We start from the raw sequence: 22,062 nt of genomic DNA, 5'->3' as shown, positions 1-22,062 counted from the left end.
CTTTGATATTGACTCTACGTGGGAAAGGGAGGAATTTCGGCTTCTTTTAAATTCTGCTCAACAGAAAAGACCAGAAAGTTGTAGAGACGTGTAAGGAGGCTAATTAGGATCCATTCCAACTTAATGGCTAGGCTTTCACACTGAAATGGATAGAGGAACATGTTCCGCCCTTTCGAGGTAGAGATTTTTCTTCCAACTACCTATCTGATTTGGGGACCTCATTCTTTCATAATGCCATGTGCCGTGATCAATCAGATGTAATGATCAAAGGGAAGTTTGCCTCCATCAATCCCGATAACAAATAACTGCTATAGTGGGAAACCTAATGTGTTCTTCACTTCAAATTCACTTGCCAATAATTGGCCTCATTAACGTCTGTGAAGTTAGCTGTTCACTGAAATTGGGCAAGCTGTACATTAGATGTGTTCAGTGGTTTTCAAACCTTTGGGAATAATAGACCTACTGAATCAGCATCTTGCTGGTTCCATGAAAATTAACAGGCTAAAAAGTAAAGAGACTGCAAGGGATCTGGAAAGAGTGAAGGAGGCACCAGGAGATTCCCACCACCGTCCTATAATTAATATTATCGTTCGCAACCTAACAATGAGGCCTAGGTCTACGTCTTTTTTTTTTTTTTAAGATTTGATTCTGACAGAAAATGAACTTGATTTCTTTGTGCCACGAGCTTTCAAATTACCCTACCCACATCTGTCAGATGTTTTTGTGGTTCAATCATAAAAACTGTATCCAGCCCGGAGGATGAGGATGCTGTTTGCAGGCACCATAACCACAGATGCCCTTAGGTTGAACATCAGGCTCACTGTGATCTTCCCAGAGGACATACACACCCAGCTGCTGTGCCAGACCCATCCTTCTTGGGGAGAGGAAGAAATCTCAGTAAGCAAACGTGTGTGGGGTGTCTGGAATATAGACACCCCAGAAACATCTTCCTGGGAAGATGGGGAGCAGCAAGAAGAATGGAAATAGGCAACTATTTCGCTTCCATTTATATGGCCCATTTCCCATAGAAATGGCCGGATGGCACCAGGAACACAACGCAACACAGTGAACCCAAGAGGGTGCCTGCGGGCGAGGGAGCTTTCTGTCCTGAATTATGTCCTAAACGCCAGCCCCACCAAAGTTCATCAATAATGCCTCAATTTCCACTTCATTTTTGCTTATACAGTTAATATTTGCAAGCTTACAAGAAAAAAAATCGCATGGCTTTTATGCCAGAGGAAGTGTAACACGACGTTGCTTTGCCAAAGGGAGCTTCAAGTATTTGCGACAGACACGGGGGGGTATCATGGGATGCCGGCTTCTCTGGTCCAATGAGACGCCAGGTCCCCGTGACTCCGGTTGCTTCATTTTTCGCCTGACAGCTCTAATCCACCCACTCAATTTAGCGACTTATTTCATTACAACCGTTCTTAATCATGTCCACCGGGATCCGGGAAGATGCTGGCTTTGCGGGTCCTACCCCCCAACCCCCTTCAGTGCACTTCAGCCTGAGTAACCTCTCAAAATGTAAGTCAGATCTTGTCAGGGTCTTGTGACGGCCTCCAGTGACTTTCCACGCCATTTAGAACACATCTGACCCCCTGGGGGCATCTGGGGGCACAGTCTTTTAAGTGTCCGACTCTTGATTTTCACTCAGGTCTTGGTCTCGGGGTCATGAGATCAAGCCCCCTGTTGGGGAGCTCAGCACACAGTCTGCTTGGGATTCTCTCTCCCTCCCTCTCTGGCCCCCCACTCATTCTCTCTCTCTTCAATCAATCAATCAATCAATCTTTTAAAAAAGAACATACCTTCTGGAACCCTGTATTATCTCATTCTTGCCTCTGTGGCTGCCCTCTCGCCCTTCCTCGGCAGCCCTCCCCTAGCTTGGATCCTGCTGCTCCCTCTTCCAGAAACACTCTTTCCATGAGTCTCTTCATGCCTGGCTTCTTCTCATCCCACGTTTCTTGGTCAAATGCCATCTGCTCAGAAAAGCTTTCGCTGGCCACCTTACTCCTTTCCCCTGCTCATTACTCCTTATCCCTCCAATTATGTTCTTCATAAAATGTGCCGTGGTCTCAAATAATCTGGCTTTTTGCCTGTATCTGTCCACCAGAGTGTCAGTTCAAAGTGGGCATAAACTTCTCTGCCTTATTTACCACTATATCCTCAGGGCCTAAAAAAGTGTCTCATACGGTCCCTGATAGGGTCTAAGCCCCTGAATAAATAAATGTTTTGAGACCCCAAGTCATACTATAAAGGATCACCATGTCATGTTCCAGAAATGGCTTATTTTGAACACATGCAAGTCTAATACTAGAAGAAGCAGTGTCTCACCATCAATTCCCTTGCCTCCTTCCAGAATACGGCAATCTGCATAAGAATCATTTCCCAAAATAAGAGCATGTCTTTGGAAATTGAAGAAGAAGAAGGAGGAAAAAAAAAAAACTCAGACACACTAGAAAACTGTGGGCTGCTTTCTTTTTCATTATAAGTAAGACAAGGTTCATGAGAGTAAGCATCAGAGCTTGAGTCTTTAGAAGTTGAAAATTAGATCAAATGAATTGGAGGACAACGGCATCGTGTGTTAATGTTTTCTTTCTCGAATGGAGAAAATGAGATGATGTGAGCCATGACTCCATTTGAAAATGAAACGTTGTGTTTCTATTTGCTTCCACGTTAAAGCACGCTGTTTTTCATTTTAGACTTTTCATGTTGGTAAATGTTGCAATACTTTACATTCATTAGGCACAGGCCCATTTACTATGAACAAGCAAGACAAGCACAGATACATCATCCCCATAAAGCATCACTTCTAAATTACACAGTAAATAAATGAGACTAAGCCAGAAACTGAAGTTCCACAACCCTTACCACAAATGTTAAAAAAAAAAAAAATTAACAACCTTGGGTCAAAGTTCCCTACTTTAAAACATGCAATTTATGAACAATCTATTGAACTCTCATTATGCCAAATTAACCGAACATCCCAGAATATATTGGATGCCTGACGCTAACTCGTAACAGACCCAAAAAATGCTTTAAAAAAAAAGAAAGAAAGAAAAGAACTAATCAGATTCTGGCTGTCTTTGGTTAATTCGTAATGCATAAAAACTTGGTCTTGCTAGGAATCTCTTGTTGACTTCTGATTAGCCGGTTATAGAAGTTAGCAGCAAATTCAAAATAAAGTAGCAATTCACAATAAGATGACAGGGAGCAAGTGTCTTCAAATTAAAATTGCCCTTGATTCTGTTTAATTCTGCTTTAAGTCGTGAGTCATAATGGAGACAAATGGTTACACTAAGCAGGTATCAAATATGACAGGGAGCTAGCTGTGATTATTTTGTTGTACTATTTCCATTTGGGGACTTTTTCTGCCAACACTTTTCCTATGACGGCTATTAAATTTTATAGGATTTTTCCCGCCATTAGTTGTAATGGCATTTGCGTGTTGAATGCTCACAACAAATGAAAACCATGATTCCATTGTTTCACACGGTGAAAACCATCGTTGCCACTATTCCAAACGGGGAACAAATCTAAAAAGAATCAAGTAATTCCTCCACCGTGTATGATACCTATATAAGCTCTGTGGGAAAGCCTATTTACTTTACAACTCCTCTATTTTTGAAACAACATAGACTTTGCACATATTAAAAAAATAAAAAAAGCCACTGAAGAAGCCACTGTAAGCCAAATCAGAAGATAGCTCAAATGTTATTTTTGTTACGGGAACTGGTCTACAATTCAATATAATTCTTCTTTCAGGCCTCATCTGAAAACCTACCTTTTCGTGGGGTGAGAAGGGAAAAACTTGATGGCTACTTATGGCATGGTGGGGTTTTTTTGTTTGTTTGTTTTTTTAAGAGTGTGTAAAGCAACACCAAATTATGAAAACAACACGGAAGGCAGATGTTAAGAGTTTCTTAGCCAATTTCCTTTGAGAAAATTCAGCAACTAGCTCTCCAAATAAATTTCTGGGTTTATTGTTCTAGGTTATTGATAGAGATTAGTTTTTGTAAGTAAATGATTACTCAGGGTCATCTAGGTCTAGCAAAACAAGAAATGATGTATTTGGGGATCTATGAAACTATTGGAATATCCAACTACTGGATCATTCTAGATCCTTTTGGTTCAGCTAGCTCATCACTTCTCTACCACCAACTACTTTTCAAGGCACTATCTCTTTCATCTAAAAGAGCATTTAAGTTGCATGACTCTCCTGTTCTGCCTACAAAACCCGTCTCCAAAACTCTGTTATGCTGAGAACTCTTCAGAAATGAAAGGTCCCCATTAGAAACGAACTAGGGGTGGTAGAAAGGGAAGTGGGTAGGGGGTGGGGGTGACTGGGTGGCGGGCACTGAGGTGGGCACTTGACGGGATGAGCACTGGGTGTTATTCTGTATGTTGGCAAATTGAACACCAATAAAAAATAAATTTATTATTTAAAAAAAAAACAATAAAAAAAAGAAGGGCCACTATTCAAACTTCTGATTTATTTTCATTTGACCTCCCTCTGATGTGACTTTTCACCCTTTCACGTTCTTCTTGAATATATCTAGGCCAAAAATTTCTGACTCGTAATGGGCCCACGTGAGTACGAATTAGTTGGAAATGACGTGCAAGCGGTTATTAAAAGAACATCTCAGAAATTGCTTGAGTAAATATTGTAGAACGGTGAACTTAAAAATTATTTTATCATTTTTTCCTTCTCTACCCTTCCACAGCCCCTCTTTCCTCCACCCGGGATTCTGTGTGACAGACGGAAGTAGAACAAGAGGAGCAGTGGTTGCACTTGGTGAGAGAGTCAGAAGAAGAAATTTATTCACTCGTTCAGCAGTTGTTTTGTTTTTTTCTTTTATTTCTTCACTTAATCACCTGATTGTACCTCTTATGGCAAAGATGACCAGAGATTTGTGGTGTATTACAGTCTGCCCAAATTCCCCCAAACTTTGGACAAACCAGACGAACTCTCAGAGATCTGACTTGCTTAGGGGCTGTAGAAGGAGACGCCTGTACTGTTGGCAGCCCTTGATCACAAACCAAATCCCATTTAGTGATAAACATTCGTTTTGATAAGTATTAGTTTCCCTTCTCTGACTACACACAAATACACCACGTTGAACTTCCTAGCAAGCCAGAAGGGAGATGCAAGGGGCCATGGATGTTGGTGGCACACTAAACTGTGCCACTTTGGGCAAATGGCTTGAGCTCTGTGGGACTCCATTTCCACATCTCTGAGGTCAAAGCTCTGTGCTGTTATTGTTCTCTAAGAGAAATAGGCTAAACACCTGAGCACGATAATTCACTTTATTCCAGCATAAAAATCAAAGTCCCAACATTTTTTTGCCCATAGCTTAGTCTTTCTGCATGTCCCCTCCAGAAGTGTTTTCTTCCAAATTCTCTGGAAAGCGCGCCACCACTCAGTATCTACACAGCCAGTGCTACCTATATGTCCCAGAAAATGGTCTCTTTTCTTCTGTTGTATAAATACTTAATCTAAAAACCATTCCAACTAGTGTGCTCACTAGTTTTCATTTCTGAAACGGGAGGGAGGTTCCGCACGATTTCTGGGTTTATCTCCGATAATGCTGCGGAAACACTGAGACTACAGAAAACAGGAACAGGGTCACCGCTATTCTCATTTTATCTACTGAACACTGAGGAAGGGCTTGGATCTGAGAAGGAAGAAGTCATAAGCTAGAAGCGTAAGAGGGCTACTTGTTACAGACCCTTAAACAGCTGCAGTTTGGTTAAAGACAAGGAGCAGGAATGGCAAATCTATTTGAGACGTTTGAACAGGTCACAATACTTCCAACAATGAGCAGGTGTCATTGGGCTCTTGATGGTGCCTCGCACGTGAACACGGAATATCACACGTGCATAGAGAGGGACAGGGTTGCATGCGTACTGGCCAAGCCGTGACACAGAATGTGATCAGCGCTACATGACATTGGACTGCTGCAAAGCCCCCAAGAGATCACGGGTCCTGGGGCGTCAAATCCCCAGATACTGGTTCATTTTGTTCAGGGCGTCACACACCGTGTTCAGGTCCCCACGAAGGTCCTGCACCACGTTTTCGATACTCCTGGTGTCTTTCAGGATCTCAATGCTCTGCGTGTAGGGATTGAAGTGCACGGAGAAGGGGCGAGTAATGGACTTTGCAAAGTCCCTGCAAAACAAGTGGGGAGGGAAAAAAATAAAAATAAAAAATAAAAAAATATATAAATATATTTAAAAAAACAAGCAGGGAGTGGGGGGAGATGCGATCAGCTCCACCGGTGCTGGGAATGCACAGAGAGGCAGGGAGCAGAGCCAGGGAAACAGCGGAAGAAAAGCGAGTTTACCTCATCTTTTCTTTGGCTTCTTCAAAACTTTCCGAAACGAAGTAGGCGTCCTGGAAGGTGGTGATGAGGCACTCCTGTAGACAAGTTGTCTTTGGGTCAAAGGCCTTCACACACGCCTTGTCGGAGAGAGCATGCTGCAAAACACACCACAGAGCAGGTAACTCCGCCACCTGCCTCCCCAGGCCACAGCTCGGCACCTGTGCCCAACCCGGGACACGGAGCCGTCTCATCTGCGGGCGACAGTGGGTGTCAGGGCCTTTGCTTTCCTTTGTGTAAGGCTGTTAGAAACGGGGGCGGGGGGGGCAGAGATCATGGCATTATTTTATTTATTATCAGACAAAGTCATAGGGAAGGCCGGTTCAGAGCAGTGGCCCAGAAGACACGGACTTTTAATCTGTGCCATGAATGGAAGCAAGGAGAGAGCAGAAACAGGGTTCTGCATTCATCGCTATAAGAGACGTCCTGAAATGTCACTTAAATGGCAGAAGCGATCACCACCTGCGCGGAGGCCCGGAGGCCTGGAGCCCCCGGGGCCTGGGGGTGGGCAGTCGGGCCAGGGCCTGGATATCAAAGGCACCTGAGAAGCACTCGTCCCTCACCCCACTCTGCGGGGACAGCAGAGCCAATGCCGCAGGTGATCCTGTGGGGGGCGGGGGGAGGGCCAAGGAGCCAAGACCCCTCGGCTCGGCTCGGTGGAGGCTGGTGCAGCAAGCCTGGTGCAGCCGCCCCGGGAAGCGCCGTGGGCTCCACGCGCGGACTGCTGGCCCAGATGGGACCCTGGGCCTGCGGGGGCTCCTCAGGGTGAGCTCAGTGATGCTCAAGGGCAGCGCTTCCCGCCGCTGCCAGCTCCAGGCCTCGGTTACGGGCTGGAGCTCACCTGCCCAGGAGCCGCCCAGGAGCGCGAGGAGCACATGCCAAGGCCGGGCCTCCTCAATGTCATTCAGCAGGTCCCAGGAACGCACAGGGAGGAGGCCCCCGGGGGATCCCCCCCAACTGCAGGGCCTGTGAACTCCACTTTGCAAAGCGTTCCCCCCGAGAGTCTGTGCTCCCCTTAAAGGGCCCATTGGCCACGGGAGCTGCATTACCCCTGGAGGACAGGGACTCAGCCCCAATGTCGCTGCCACCCAGCTGCACCACCTGGCGCGGGATTTCCCTTCTCCGGGACTCTGTTTCCTTAACTGTAAGCAAGAGGTTTGGGCTGGATGGTTTCCGAAGACGCTGGGCTCCATGCAAGGCCCTCCACCTCCCTCCAGTGGGAGACGTAGACTGTGCCGTCACCAGCAGAGATGCTGCAAACCTCTCCCGTTCACACCGTTGTGCATCCCCCACCCCCTCCAATTTCAAAACGCACGGGATGATCTGCAGCCTTCCATGAACAAGGCTGTGCTCCCTACAGCTGGAGACACAAGCACAAACCAAAGGCCGGACTAACCCATAAGGGCAAGGGCATGCGGCCCTCCCCTGCCTGTGATTTGCTTTCCTACAAAGTTGCATTGTCCAGATCAATGCCTACATGAATCAGGGACTGGACAGGGCCTCTGGGAATGAACTCATTCTTTTTGGCCCACGGAGCAGCTTCATTATAAGCAGAAGGTCACTACACCTGCAAATGCATTTGTGCTCGATTCCATCCCGCGCCGTGAACATCGGGGGATTTGGGTTCCACATGACTAATAATTCTGTCCACATTTTAAAAACGACTTCGCAGTTCCAAGAAACAAATGTCCTTTTTGGAGGCCTGGCACTCTTCTGCAAAGAACAGGCCTCCCACTGACTTGCTGTGGTTTTCAGAATTAGCCGCGGCTTTCCTTGCAGCCACGCGCCCGGAGCGTGTCCAGCCTGGGCACATTGCTCTAAGTGTCCACCCGCCACTGGCATGTATGAAAGGAAGGACGGTGACCGGCCCGGTGCCCCTGGTCTTTCTATTTTCTCATCATTACAATCAGGGGCGAGGGCGGAGGGGTAGCGGGACAGAGCGTGAGAACACCCAAACCACTGCTCCCTCCGCAGGGCACCGCCCACCGCTGAGCCAAAGACTTGGACCGGGTCAACGGGAGCACGGAAAGGGGTGCAACTCCTCTGCTTGGGTCGGAAATGCTCGGATGGGCCATTCGCGGCCTTGGCAGCCAGCATGTGTACAGGACGCCTCCCGAATGTGTGCAGACGGTGAGAGGCTGAAATCAGGGGAGCTTTGGAAAGCCTCCTCATGTCACAATCACCCTGGATACTCAGGTGAGCCCGTTTAGTCGTCTTAACCAGTAAAAAGGAGGAGAGTGCACGAAGAAAATGCCTAGAGGGCACAATGCTCTGTCCCAGACTTCAAGGAAAATCAGTGGATTCACAGCATAAACTTGAGGCAAAAACCACCAGGCAACGGATCTCACACCTGCCCAACGGAATAATCCAAGGACACACCGGGAGCTGGTTGTTGCAAGCTCTCAACAAGGCAGGAACCTGCCATGGCCGACATGCCCACGACCCACCAGGGACCTCCCCACCCACGTGGCGTGGGACCAGCGCTGTCCTTGGCTGTTACTAACAGTGGGATGACAGCGGCACCTCCGTAGTAGCCTGGAGAATGACCAGAGCCTGGAGCTGAGGCCAACAAGGGAGGCGGTGCTCTCACCCGTTAGTGGTCTCGTGGAGCTCTTCCGTGGGATGCCTGCCAAGAACATCCACGCGGCCTATGAGTTCCCGGGTCTGAATGCGAGAGTGTGGCCCTAAGGCTATGAAAGAGCATCCATGTCTCCACTGATGCCCTATGGGCTGCAGCCCTATTCGGTTTGTCCTCAACTCCTCCCCACACCTCTAAGCTGTCTCAGTTGAGGGAGCAGCATGCATGCCCTCCCCTCTACGTCCACAGTGGACTCTCTGTAAACCTTAGGCCACACTCTTGAGGTCCCCAGGGAACACTGGGGTGACTCCTTCTCAAAGGGTTAACAGTCTGATATCCTGAAGTCTGCAAGAATTCATCCGACTGTGGCAGACAGAGGCTTTGTAAGGCTAAGAGGATGTGGCCGACAGTCTTTCACTCTGAAGCCATTCTAGAAGTGCAGGAGTGCTTGAGAATCACCTGCCCTCACCTGAATGCTCTCTACAAGGACTATTTTGGATTCACCCATAGTGCTAAAGACAAGTGTGCGGGCCTGGGAGCTGTGATACCCGGGTCCTAAACATAGTTGTCCCAGAGGCAGGACATCAAAGCAGTGAAACTCCCCCAGGTTGAGACACGGTTTCCTCTTCGATAAACTGAAAAGGCTGACCTACGTGAATTCTAAAGCTGCCCTTGCAATACCATCTTAGAAGGCCCTGCACATACACCGCATCCTTGTCATCTCCTCCCTCCACCCCAGGTGGCACACATTGACCGTCGCAGCCTTTCCCGCTGGCCTGGCCACGGCCTTCCCACCCTTCCCAGCAATGGTGGCCATTAGCAATTAATTGGCTTCGGTGCACAAATTACAGCTTATTTGCCATCCTGGTCTTTTAAATACAAAAATCTTTTTCCAAAGTCAAGTTGTCCAGTACCCAATTGTTACCTAAAGTTTCTACATGACCAGGCCAGTTTGTCCACCTATGGAAGCCCACTCTAGTATTCATCTGGAAAATGGGAATACTAATGGTATCTATAACCCATAGATAAGATAAGTTCTTGTGGTAAGAACTAAATGGGGGGCATCTGGCTGGCTCCATCAGTTGAGCGGCTGACTCTTGGTTTCAGCTCAGGTCATGATCTCAGGGTCGTGAGACTGAGCCCCACATCAAGCCCCATGTAGAGCCCTGCACTCCATGGGGATTCTGCTTCTGTCTCTGTGTGTCTCCCTCTGCCTGCTCTCTCTCTCTCTAATAAATAAATAAATCTTTAAAAAACAATTAAATGAGGTAATGCATATAAAGTGCCTGGCACATGGGAAGTGGCCAGTATACTAAGTGATTATTGCCAGTTCAATCTGGAGATGATGTTTGGTATATACGGGCGCTCAGACACACCTGCCACCATTGGCAGCTCTTCTCCCCCAGGGGTCCCGAACCCACAAAGAAAGCAACATGGCCATAGCTCTGAGGCTTTCTGGTTTTCGGCTGCAACAGTGCCTGCCCTAAGTTCATCAATTTAAAATCTTCCATCCTTCCAGCCACCTGCCTTTGCAGACACAGAGTTACTATCTCAACTATTCTCCATGTAAATCCTGTGATCCTCACCCTCTATATTAGGGCTGGTTTAAGTCAGGAAAAAACTCAGGTGTGAAGTCAGGTTTAAAGGTAGTTTGGGGCCTAGATTCTGAATAAGATTTGCAAACACTCCCACGTTCACACTGCAATCGTCTTTTCCCCGTCAGAACATCAAATATATACATTTGTATATGTGCATATTCATGTATGTAGATAATATTTTTTGAACTTCCCTCAAATGTTCCTCCTGCTAACCAAGTACAAAGTGACATCAACATCCTTATTGCTCAACTGGGTGATAATAGCATCGCACCTTTTTTTTTTTTAAATCAGTGATGTTGAAAGTTTCATCCATTTGAATAAGTTGCAGGAGTGAGAGAACAAACTCCCTCTTCAAACAATCTCTTCATAAAGGCCAAACGCCTGTGTCTGGCTCCAGAGTTCTCTCTGTCTTTACTAATAGTGCTGGTTTCAGGAAAACGAAGGGTGGGGGGAATGGAGGTGGGAGCCGTCTGTGCAGGGGAAAGATGGGGGAGCTCTGTGTCAGTGAATCCTAACTCTAGCCACCCTGATGACAGGACCTGCAGGTGCCTCCAGCCTCTTCTGTGCAGCCTGGCAGGAATTCTGATTGCCAGACAGAGTTGCCGCAAGTGGCAATAAACATGACTGACTGCAATAAATATAAGCCTGTTCTGGGAATGTTGGTTAAGCTATTAAAAAAAAAAAAAACAGTACAATAAAGTCACTGTGCAAGGAGATCCTAAAACTAGAGCCAAAAAATAATAATAATTAAAAGCTTTAAAACCATCAGCTTTGGGCAGCCCGGGTGGCTCAGCGGTTGAGCGTCTGCCTTCAGCCCAGGGCCTGATCCTGGAGACCCAGGATGGAATCCCATATCAGGCTCCTGCATGGAGCCTGCTTCTCCCCCTGCCTGTGTCTCTGTCTCTCTCTCTCTCCCTCTCTGTGTCTCGAATGAATAAATAAATAAATAAAAATCTTTTTAAAAATTAATAAATAAGTAAAACCATCAGCTTTGCCAAAACCTGAAAAGCAGGATGAATGGATTTATATGTACTATTCCAGTGACTACTATGGAGTAGGTGCTAAGGCTGTTCACAAAAAAAAAAAAAAAAAATTTAATCCTTGCCCTTAAGGAAATAATGAACTAGACTTTACCTTTACCCATAAAAAAGGAGAAATTGCCTTTTTGCTTTTAAGATGGATTAAATTTTGGGGTTAGAACTCAGCCAGTTCATCAATTAGCAATCATTTCTTTATCACGGCCTGTGAACAAGCTTCACCGTTGCTTAGCCATGGATCTGGACTCAACAGAGACCCGTATCAATCACGTCCTTAGACCTTCCCTACTAGAGACTCTAAGTGCCTTGAAATCTTAGACCTTTAGTTATGGGTTTGTTGAATAAAGTGAATAAAAAAATGAGTGAAGAATAAATTTTAAAATGAGACACATATAGCAGGGCCAACTCTGAGATCGAAAAGGCATGAAAGACATATTCTGGCTATGGATAAACATAATTGATTATCCTACTTTCAACCTTTCTTTAAAGTCAGATTTCCAGATGAGTTAGCTCATTATCAACTGCTCTCCAGAGTGTGAAGGAATCGTAGAGACCTACCCAAATACATTTTTGGAATTCCTGAAAGTACATCACAGAACAGAAAAGAGAGAGAGCAACCACTGTTGAGGCTAAAAGAAGACAACATTGTGTATCAGATGTAGCTTTTACAAGCTTTTCCCTATTTATTTTGTCTCTCTCTTCACAAATTGTCAGAAAGTAAGCATTGTAGTCATTGAAAAAATAAGAGGTAAAAATGAAAGTTATCCTCCAAACTATAGATAACACCTCTTGGGAGTACTTGACCAGCTCTGAAGTGCACCCAGGAAAATTTAGCCTCTTGAAGCACAAATTTTAAAACATATTCTGTTCAAGGAGAAAAGGTGAATCATGGATATTTATGTAAAAGTAATAAAGACTATACCAAAACCTCCAACTTAGCTGGGACCTACATTTGGGCTACAGTTTGAATCAGATATTTTACTGCAAAAAGTAACTCCTTTCGAACCCGCAAGCATGTTTGATACAGGAATTTTTATAACGCTATCAATAAAGTTATCCCCCCACCCCAGGTTCAGAATTATCGTATTCATGCTTTTTTGATCTCAGAGTTGGCCCTGCTATGTGTCTCATTTTTAAATTTATTATTCACTTATTTGTTTATTCATTTTCTTCAACAAACCCATAACTAAATACTGAGTACTCTTTACTGAGTACTTCCAGACAGAAGTACTCAGAAGCTGTGAGGGGGTTCTGGACATCTGCACAGAGCACGGCAGAGAGGAGGGAAGCAGGTACAGAAAGCGTCCCGTGTTATGTATTCTCTGTGAATAATCAGAAGTTCTTCTCATAGCAAGAACTTCTGAATTGTAAAAATAGTCCAAAGTAGCAATCATCAGGATGTTGGAGTGTAGAAATTTGAGAATGGAAGAATGCTAATGACCAGAGGTGATGGACCAGAACAAGATTCACGGCAGACAATGCCCTTTGGTGTACACAGCCTGACTGATTTCCATTTCCAGACATTTCTGTCCACATCAATAGGAACAAAAACAACAGATTCACCCCAATGCTGCCTATATATGCCCCATTAACCCGATTAGAGGACCTTATCAAAAGTTGGGGCAATGAGAGAGATTAGTTTCTTTTGCTTCTGATATCATTTATAAACCTTCTGAGGAGAATGTAAATAGATACAGCTCAAGAGCTAACTCATTTTCTAATTCTTTTCTCGCGGAAATCAAGAAGCACCCTACAGAAAGCATGGGTCTTACACGGATACGACATCAGGCTATTGCTGTGAGATTTGGCCACTGTAAGAAAATTAACCCCAAGTGGCTTTTTGTTGTTGTTGAGAATTTAAAAAAAAAATACAATATTACATCAGGCTTTTGTCAGGTTCCGTGTTATCATCTACTCCAGCCTTGTGGAGCCTCGGGGATGGGCCTGACTAGGGCAGGATTTAACAAGAATACACACCCCGTTGTCCACTCACTATTCTGTGCATCTCATCCCCTCCTCATTCGTCCTCTCCATTCCTCAAGAATCAGCTCGGGCTGCAAGGCCCTGGACAGGAGCCCTCCCCAGCACGGCCTAGTAAGTGCCAGGCCCATGTCACAGTTTGCGTCATCTTACTGGCTGTTTATCGCTTGCCCTAGACTGTGAACCCTCTGATAACAGAGACCCCAGGAATCCTGGAGCCTCAGCCACCTGGACTTGGATCCAGCTCTGGCACTGATTAGCTGTGTGACCTTGGCAAGCTCCTTAATGTCTTTATGCTTCAGTTTTTTCATCTGTGATCATAATACTGCTTATCTCACCAGATTGGTATGAGAATTAAGTGGGTTAATATGTTAAAAGCACCTACAATACTAACTGAGGTCTGTTTAAGAGTCCACTGAGGTCTCTGCTATGTTGTAGCTGTGGTGGTGGTGGTGGTGGTGGTGGTGGTGGTGGTGGTGTTCTTATTCTTGTTCTTGTTCTTGCTCTTCCTCCTCCTCCTCTTCCTCTTCTGCTTCTTCTTCTCATCCTCCTTCTCCTTCTCCTTCTCTTCTTCTACTCCTTCTCCCTCTTTTTCTTCCTCCTCCTCCTCCCCCTTTTCATTATTTATATCCCCAGTGACTGGCACAGTGCATGGGACATAGTAAGTGCTTGATCAAATGTTTGGGACTTAATGCATGAATGAATGTAATCGTAGAGTGAATACTCAATAAAACTACAGTTATATTGTACTTTTCAAGAGCATAAACAACCAAAAAGTTCTGGTAATCATCTATTTCCCAACTATGTTATATAAGAAAAATCAATGCACCAAATGAAAAACTTAGGGTAGTCAATAATCCTGATCTTTGGGTAATCAAAGAAAGGTTGAATCATCTTCAGTACCATTTCCAGAGTATACATCACACTGCATTCTAAATTCATCAAAACTTGCTGTTGCCCAGTGGTATAGACAGCATTTCTTAAGTAACCAGGATATGTAAATTATCAAATACTCCAAGCCCCAACATCTCTGAATAAATGACCGCTTTGCTATATTTTAAGACAAAAACAATAGCATTCCTTAGGCATCACTATACATATTAGCTACCTCTTTGAATGAATGGAGGTTTATTTAGGGTTTTTTTTCTAAATGGTGTGTATCCACAAATGTTTTAATACACATTAATTTTGAGGAAGCTAAAATAATCTCAAATTCCCCTTTGAGGAGTAAATTCTAGAGTGTCCATGGGAGCCCTGGGAATAACAGAAATGAAAATAGCCAAGCGATCCTTACAGGGAAATTTCAATCAGAAGGATCACTGCTAACTTGCTGCCTACTTTTCTGCACTAAATTTAGGCCAGTCATGTGTTACCCAACATTTAAGCATATATTTGTCATTCCTGTTGATCTGTGCACATGGCTGCTCATCCATTTGAGTCACACCACAAACCTAGAAAGGCATGACCCATTTTCAGAAGTGCAAAAAGTTAGGTCAGCGGCCACATCTGAGGTGCCAAATCCTCTGTGTTAAATATTTATGGGGTACCTACGAGTAGAACTGCTCAAACAAATCAATATCTCCATGACCTTGAGCCAGTTTGCCTGGGAAGGCTATTTTCATTCACAGCTTCATACCTTTAATTCTCCAATGGAGGAAAGTAGTCCTGCCCCATAGGCCCGCAGTTGCCCTTCTTGCTTGCAAAGGCCAAATTCGATTGTGAAGAAATAGCACTGGAAAAAGAAAAAGAAGAAAAAAAAAAAAAAACATGGACACACATCCAGTGAACTAGTCAACATAGCTCTTCTCTAGAATAAAATGGCACCCAAAATAAAATGGTGCCCGGGGCATAATTTCTTCAACATTGTCAATTTAAATACATTTGAATTAAGAACATTCATTGAAATCTATTCTTTTGATTAACCATCCCTCCCTAGGTTAAAGGTTAATATGGAAAAGGTATCAACTACTAAGAGTTTCATGCTGAGTGGATTCAGAAACCCCATAAGTCAAATCACATCCCTGGCAATAATTTCAAAAATTAAAAAAAAAACGAAATTCATTCAGAAATGAATGGCTACATCACAGTCATACACCATAGGAATATACTACTGTAGGGGCACCTGGGTGGCTCAGCCAATTAAGCATCTGAATCTTGGTTTTGGCTCAGATTATGACCTCATGGGTCGTGGTATCCAGCGCCCCATCAGGCTCCCTTCTCAGCAGGAGTCTGCTTGGATCTCTCTCTCTCTGCCCCTTCCACCCAGTTGCATATTCTCTCTCTCTCTCTCTCTCTCTCTCTCAAATCAATAAATAAATAAATCTTTAAAAAATATATAATAATATGCTACCAAGTTGTGTTTCAGTTGACATAATTAAGCTCATGCAAATGCGGAAAAATAACTTGGAATCCAGTGATCCCAAACCGATTTTTGCAGTTTGTTTATTCATTCAACAAGCATTTGGTGAGGACCTACGAGGTGCCAATGTTCAGTAAAGAAACAAGAGCAAGACCAAAAGAGCAAGTACGTGCTTACCAAATTACCAAAGCCACCGTTTTAGTATGAATTTTTAGTGAGATCTTAAATGTCTACCTACACATGCTACATTCATAGATTCAGGTACATGTGTGTATGCATGAAAAATAGGTATTAAGAACCATTTCATTGACCTGAGTTTCACCAGCATCAACAACTACAGCTTTTCCAAGACATTAAGATCTATAATTGTTTCTGTTGATTTTAGGAAATCAACCTAGACAGACAGAAACCTCTGTATAGCCAAAAATCTCACGATGCTCTTAAGAGAGTCTGAAATCACACTATTTTTGCTCTGAGAGAAAAGTGAGAAGTTGACAATGAGCAATACAAATTGCATCAAATTAACACTGTCCTGCATTAGTGATGATAGAGCACTGACAGTGTTGAGAAAGAAGAAGTTAAACACCCCTGAAAAGTGATGGAAAATGGTAATTATTTCTAGCCCACGGCAGTTTGCTCTATTTTCATTTGGAGGTTAAAATGTCCCCTGGTTCCCAAGGGTTTTATATTTTTTATTTTTTTATTTTTTATTTTATTTTTTTATAAATTTATTTTTTATTTGTGTTCAATTTGCCAACATATAGAATAACACCCAGTGCTCATCCCATCACTGCTCACCTCGGTGCCTGTCACCCAGTCACCCCCGCCACCCGCCCACCTCCCCTTCCCCCACCCCTACTTCGTTTCCCAGAGTTAGGAGTCTTTCATGTTCTGTCTCCCTTTCTGATATTTCCCACTCATTTTTTCTCCTTTCCCCTTTATTCCCTTTCACTATTTTTTATATTCCCCAAATGAATGAGACCATATAATATAAATGTGCGGATGACCTGTGAAGTTGAGGGAGCTGAATCTGAGGGACTGGCCATTGCAGATCATGGAGCCAAACCTCCTGAGGCAAAACTTCCTCTCTTGATTCACCTCCCTGCGAGGCTAAACGCACAGTCCTTCCTACCCCCTTCGTCCCCCACGATGCCCAATGGCGCTCCTGCTTACTTTGTTCTGACTCTTCTCTCTTTTCCATCATACCCCTTTTTTGACACGGTCTTTAACTTCTTTATGCATGACACACACCGTCCGTCCGTATCCCCACCCTAAACCATGAGCGCACGCATCTGCCCGTCGACAACAGGGGCTCCCCACCTCAGCACCACTGACATTCCAGGCTGGATCATGGCTGTGGGAGGCTCTCCTGTGATTATAGGATATATAACAGCATCCCTGACCTCCACTGACCAGATGCCAGTAGCACCCCCAACCCACTTGTAATGGCTCCGGGGGTGCGTGTGTCCCTTCAAATCATTATGTTTGTGTCCTTTGGATAAATCCCTAGCAGTGCCATTGCTGGGTCATAGGGCAGCTCTATTTCTAACTTCCTGAGGACCCTCCACACCGTTCTCCAGAGCGGCTGCACCAGCCTGCCTTCCCACCAACAGGGTAAGAGGGTTCCCCTTTCTCTGCATCCTCGCCAACACCTGTTGTTTCCTGCGGTGTTCATCTGAGCCATTCTGACAGGTGTGGGGTGGGATCTCACTGCAGTTCTGATTCATATTTCCCTGATGCCCACCGATGTTGAGCATTTTTTCATGTGCCTCTTGGCCATGTGTAGGTCTTCTTTGGAGAAATGTCTGTTTGTGTCTCACTTGGCCCCACTCCTAATGAACTATGTGACCATAACCTCTCTGGTGTGTAGTTTTTCTGCCAATGACATTTACTCATCAATTCATTCATTCTACAAACACTCCTTGAGCACCTATTATATTCCAGAATCTGCTTTAGCTGCTAAGGATATGCAATGAACAAGGCAACAAAGTCCTTAATCCTATGAAGCATATTTGCTACTGGGATGAGATATAACAACAGAAATCAATATACAGGATAATTCCCAGTGGGATATGCGATATAAATAACAAATCCATGTAATAGGTCAGTATTAAGCAGGAGAAATGGCTGTTTTAGACGGCATAGTCAGGGAAGGCCTCTCTGAGGGAGTGATATTTAAGCTGCAACCCACTTGAAAAGCAGTCCTTTGTGCAAAGATCTTAGGGAAAGGACATTCCCAGCAGAGGAAGCAGGTGCAAAGGCAGGAACGGATTTGTATTTCCAAAGGCAGTGGGAAGTCACTGGAGGGGTTTCAGGCAAGAGACAGACATGTTCTGATTTAGTTTCAAAAGATCGTGCTAGAACTGGGTAAAGAACAGACCATCAGTGGGGCAAGAGCGGAAGCAGAGAGACCACTTAGGAGGCAGAGGCAGCCAAGGAGCTAGGAGGGTAGTGACTTAGACAAGGACCTGGGCCACGGGGGGGCACGGGATTGGGGGAAGTCAGCATCACAGAGGCCTCAGGAGGAGCACCAAAATAAGAGCTCTGAGTATGTGTTGAAAAGTTAAAATACAACCCTCAAGTCTGTCCTCCAAAAAAAATTATATATATATATGTATATAACTATATACTTATATATACGTATATATATACTTATATACTTATATTACTATATATGCTTTTTAACATACTTTTATATTTTAATATAAAAATATACTTTTATATATTTATATATACTATATGTAGTTTTTAATATACTTTTATATTTTAATATAAATATATATAAAGTATAATAAAATACACTTATAATATTTTAATATATTATAATATTTAATGTATTTAATATAATATACTTATAATATTTTATAAAATATAAAGTATATTATACTTTTTATATATATACTTATATGTACTATATATACTTTTTAATATACTTTTATATTTTAATATAAATATATATAAAAAAGCATATTTTAATATACTTTTATATATATATACTTTTTTAATGTTTTTTAAGTAGCCTCCATGCCCAGTGAGGAGCCCAACACAGGGCTTGAACCCACAACCCAGAGATCAAGACCTGAGCTGAGATCAAGAGTCAGACACTTAACCGACAGACTCTTCCAAAAACTTTTGCACAATCCTGGGCACAGCGAGGGGAAACAGTCGTATAGTCAGAGAACAAGAGTCTGGGAAGTTCAGCCTCCTGTTTTCACCAATAGGAAAACCCAAGCTTAAGGAGATAAAAGTGGTTTACCTAGCACCAGCCCAGACGGTGACATTTAAGAGATCTAGAGCTCCAAATTCTTTTTAAAGATTTATTTATTTATTTATTCATGATAGACATAGAAAGAGAGAGAGAGAGAGAGAGAGGCAGAGACACAGGCAGAGGGAGGAGCGGATCCATGCAGGGAGCCCGATGTGGGACTCGATCCCGGGACTCCAGGATCACACCCTGGGCCAAAGGCAGGTGCCAAACCGCTGAGCCACCCAGGGATCCCCTAGAGCTCCAAATAGCTCAACGTCTGCCACATTTTCAAGTTTCTAGGTAAAAGCCTAAACAGATGCATGATCCTCCCTTATGACCAAAAATGGAGAAACAAAAGCCTAAAGAAGGAAAAAAACAGAGTCTCATCGCAGGTTCTTAGCGTGCTTTTGGCGGATTCCCTAATTTATGTTGCATTTATAGCACATGAGATTAAAAAAAAAATCCCTGGAGCCTTAACATTGGATACAGAAGAGTTTATAAATGAATGAATGAATGAATGAATAAATGAATGAATAATAAATATTTTTTTAAAAATAGATTAATTAATTAATTAATTAAAAAAAAAAAAAAAAAACAGAGAGAGAGCCAGAGAGCTATCATGTCCCAAAACCTCCAAAACCTCCGGTGCCAGCTATAGGAGCATTCGGGTCAGCCTGGTAAGGGCCTTCTTCATTTTCCCCATGCTTCATCAGTGCCCATGTGATGATCTAAATCAAAACAGGCTGAGAGAAGCCCTGAGAATGCGCGGCATGCCTATACTGGTCCTCACACACGTTGGGCATCCCCTCCTATTTTAAGGCAGGAATCAAAGGTCCTCATCAACTCAACCAAAGGTTGAAGGTTAAATACATCAGCACGGGGATCCCTGGGTGGCGCAGCAGTTTAGCGTCTGCCTTTGGCCCAGGGCGTGATCCTGGAGACCCGGGATCGAATCCCACATCGGGCTCCTGGTGCATGGAGCCTGCTTCTCCCTCTGCCTATGTCTCCGCCTCTCTCTCTCTCTCTCTGTGTGACTATCATAAATAAATTTAAAAATTTAAAAAAAAAATACATCAGCACGTCTTTGGTCCCCGGGCCTGTCGAATCGGGGCCAGCTCAGAGGACAGAGCCAGCGTGCGTCTTCCTTCCTGTCACTCCACACCTCGCCTGGGAGTCCTTCCAGAAACCCTGACCTCACACAGCCCCATCTGCTCGCTCTCTGTCCACCCTGGTTCCACAGCCTACCCCCGGCCCCCGGGGAATCAGACCTTTTACTCTAAGACAGCTTTCCATTTGCAGCTCCATGTACGGCTAACGGACAGAGAGAAACGGCAAAATGTGCCCAAACCTCCAGGGGTGGCAAAAATTTGAATTATGGACCTGCTCAGGACAATTTTTCTCTGTTTTCAACACTGGTGGAGACCTCACAAGACAGAGTGCCCTGGGCAGGATCACAGATGGGCCAGCTGGGACAGCGGCACGCGGCGTCTTGCCTGGCTTTAGATGCAAGGCCTGCTTAGAGCTGGACCGGACGACCCCTCAAAGACCTTTCAGGATTCAAGGATAATTGCTTCCCGATATTTTAAGAAAATATAATTTGTTTTCTTCAGAGTGCTCTCCAGATGTGGATCTGTGACATATCCTCCCTAGAGATTCACCACATAAGTATCCTACCTATTAACAAAACCAAGCAAAAAAAATAAAATAAAATAAACCACCACCCAAAAACCCTGAATGTTATGAGAACACCTGTAAAAGAGAACTGTAGACCTTTGGCCACTGATGTCTTTCCAACAGAAACGAATAATACCAAGACTATCACCTCCCAAATTAAAGGGAACCTTTCATCAGAGCTGATGTGCGTGCATTCCAAATTCCACAGCCCACTAATTATATGTAATTATTTATAAATATTTTATTTGAATGTAATTACATATAATCATTAGCTGAAAGCCAAAACAGGAGTGATAGATCAGACCTCTTGCACCGAAGAAGAGCAGATTCCTTTACACACACGCCGCCCTCGGGCAGCCAGGCGTGAGCACCAGGCCGCAGGGCCCGGGAGCTGGGAGCTGGGAGCCGGAGCTGGGAGCTGGGCCACCCACTGCTGCCAGTGCATCCTCACGGGCGGGGACCCAGGGCCGAGGCCGCAGGTGCAAGTGGCCCTGCAGGGTGATGTACCCAAGCCGACGATGCTGCCAAGAAACCGCCTCTGAGCACCCAGGGCTTGGCCTAAGTTCCCCGCTATTCCAATCTTCCAACGACTCAAGTCCTACGCACCTGCATGGGTCTCTCAGGTGTTCACTGACCTGAGTTCCTCGCCAGACCCCGAGTCCCCAAGGAGCAGGGCCACGTCCACCTGCTTCACAGTGGGCTTCCGACTGCCCGACACATGATAGGGGTTCAGCAAATGTTTGCAGAATAAAGAAATGAACGGGTCTCAGTGGCGTCCGTCGGAGCTGCGGGAAAGGCAGCTGGTCCGGAGTCGGTGGGGCCAGGCCTTTGTCAAGGCAGCTTCGTGAGGAAGCCGAATGCAGTGCCCCCGTTGCACTGACTAGAGCTCTGACTCTCACCTCGGAAGCACAGTCCTCTCCTCGGGAGCTGAGCGGGGAAGGCGAACAGCCCAGGAGGAGTTTCTGTGAGTCCCGACCGCGCCGCTGCTCCCCACATGGCCCATTCCGGTGCGTGGCCGTGCTTTATCATAGAGGACTTTTCACCGCTGCCGTGAGATGCCAACACGGGGCCCCTGAGTACCAACGCAGAGACACACCCAAGATGCGTCCAAACGGGCCAACGGCATCCTCTGGGACTCCTCCGGGAGCTTTTCTGTGGCTCTGGCGCGAATGCAGCCGTTGCACAGCCAAGCTGCAGGCCCCTGGCTGG

At 44.9% G+C, this 22,062-nt stretch overlaps 1 protein-coding gene across 1 annotated transcript in view; it reads right to left on the bottom strand.

Moving 5' to 3' along the window:
- Positions 1-5,288: 5,288 nt before the first annotated feature.
- Positions 5,289-22,062, bottom strand: part of TPH2 (tryptophan hydroxylase 2) — an 85,820-nt gene continuing 69,046 nt past the window's right edge. Inside the window, exons 9-11 of the mRNA XM_077913851.1 lie at positions 15,210-15,305; positions 6,345-6,478; positions 5,289-6,169 (exon numbers count right to left, since the gene is read on the bottom strand). Of these exons, the coding sequence (XP_077769977.1) occupies positions 5,995-6,169; positions 6,345-6,478; positions 15,210-15,305 (405 nt within the window). The 3' untranslated portion in view covers positions 5,289-5,994. The remainder of the gene's footprint in view (positions 6,170-6,344; positions 6,479-15,209; positions 15,306-22,062) is intronic.

This window comes from Canis aureus, chromosome 11, assembly GCF_053574225.1.
Source record: "Canis aureus isolate CA01 chromosome 11, VMU_Caureus_v.1.0, whole genome shotgun sequence".
Classification (NCBI taxonomy): Eukaryota; Metazoa; Chordata; class Mammalia; order Carnivora; family Canidae; genus Canis; species Canis aureus.
The sequence above is the reverse complement of the archived record's forward strand: the minus strand, read 5'-3'. Positions and strand labels throughout refer to the sequence as shown.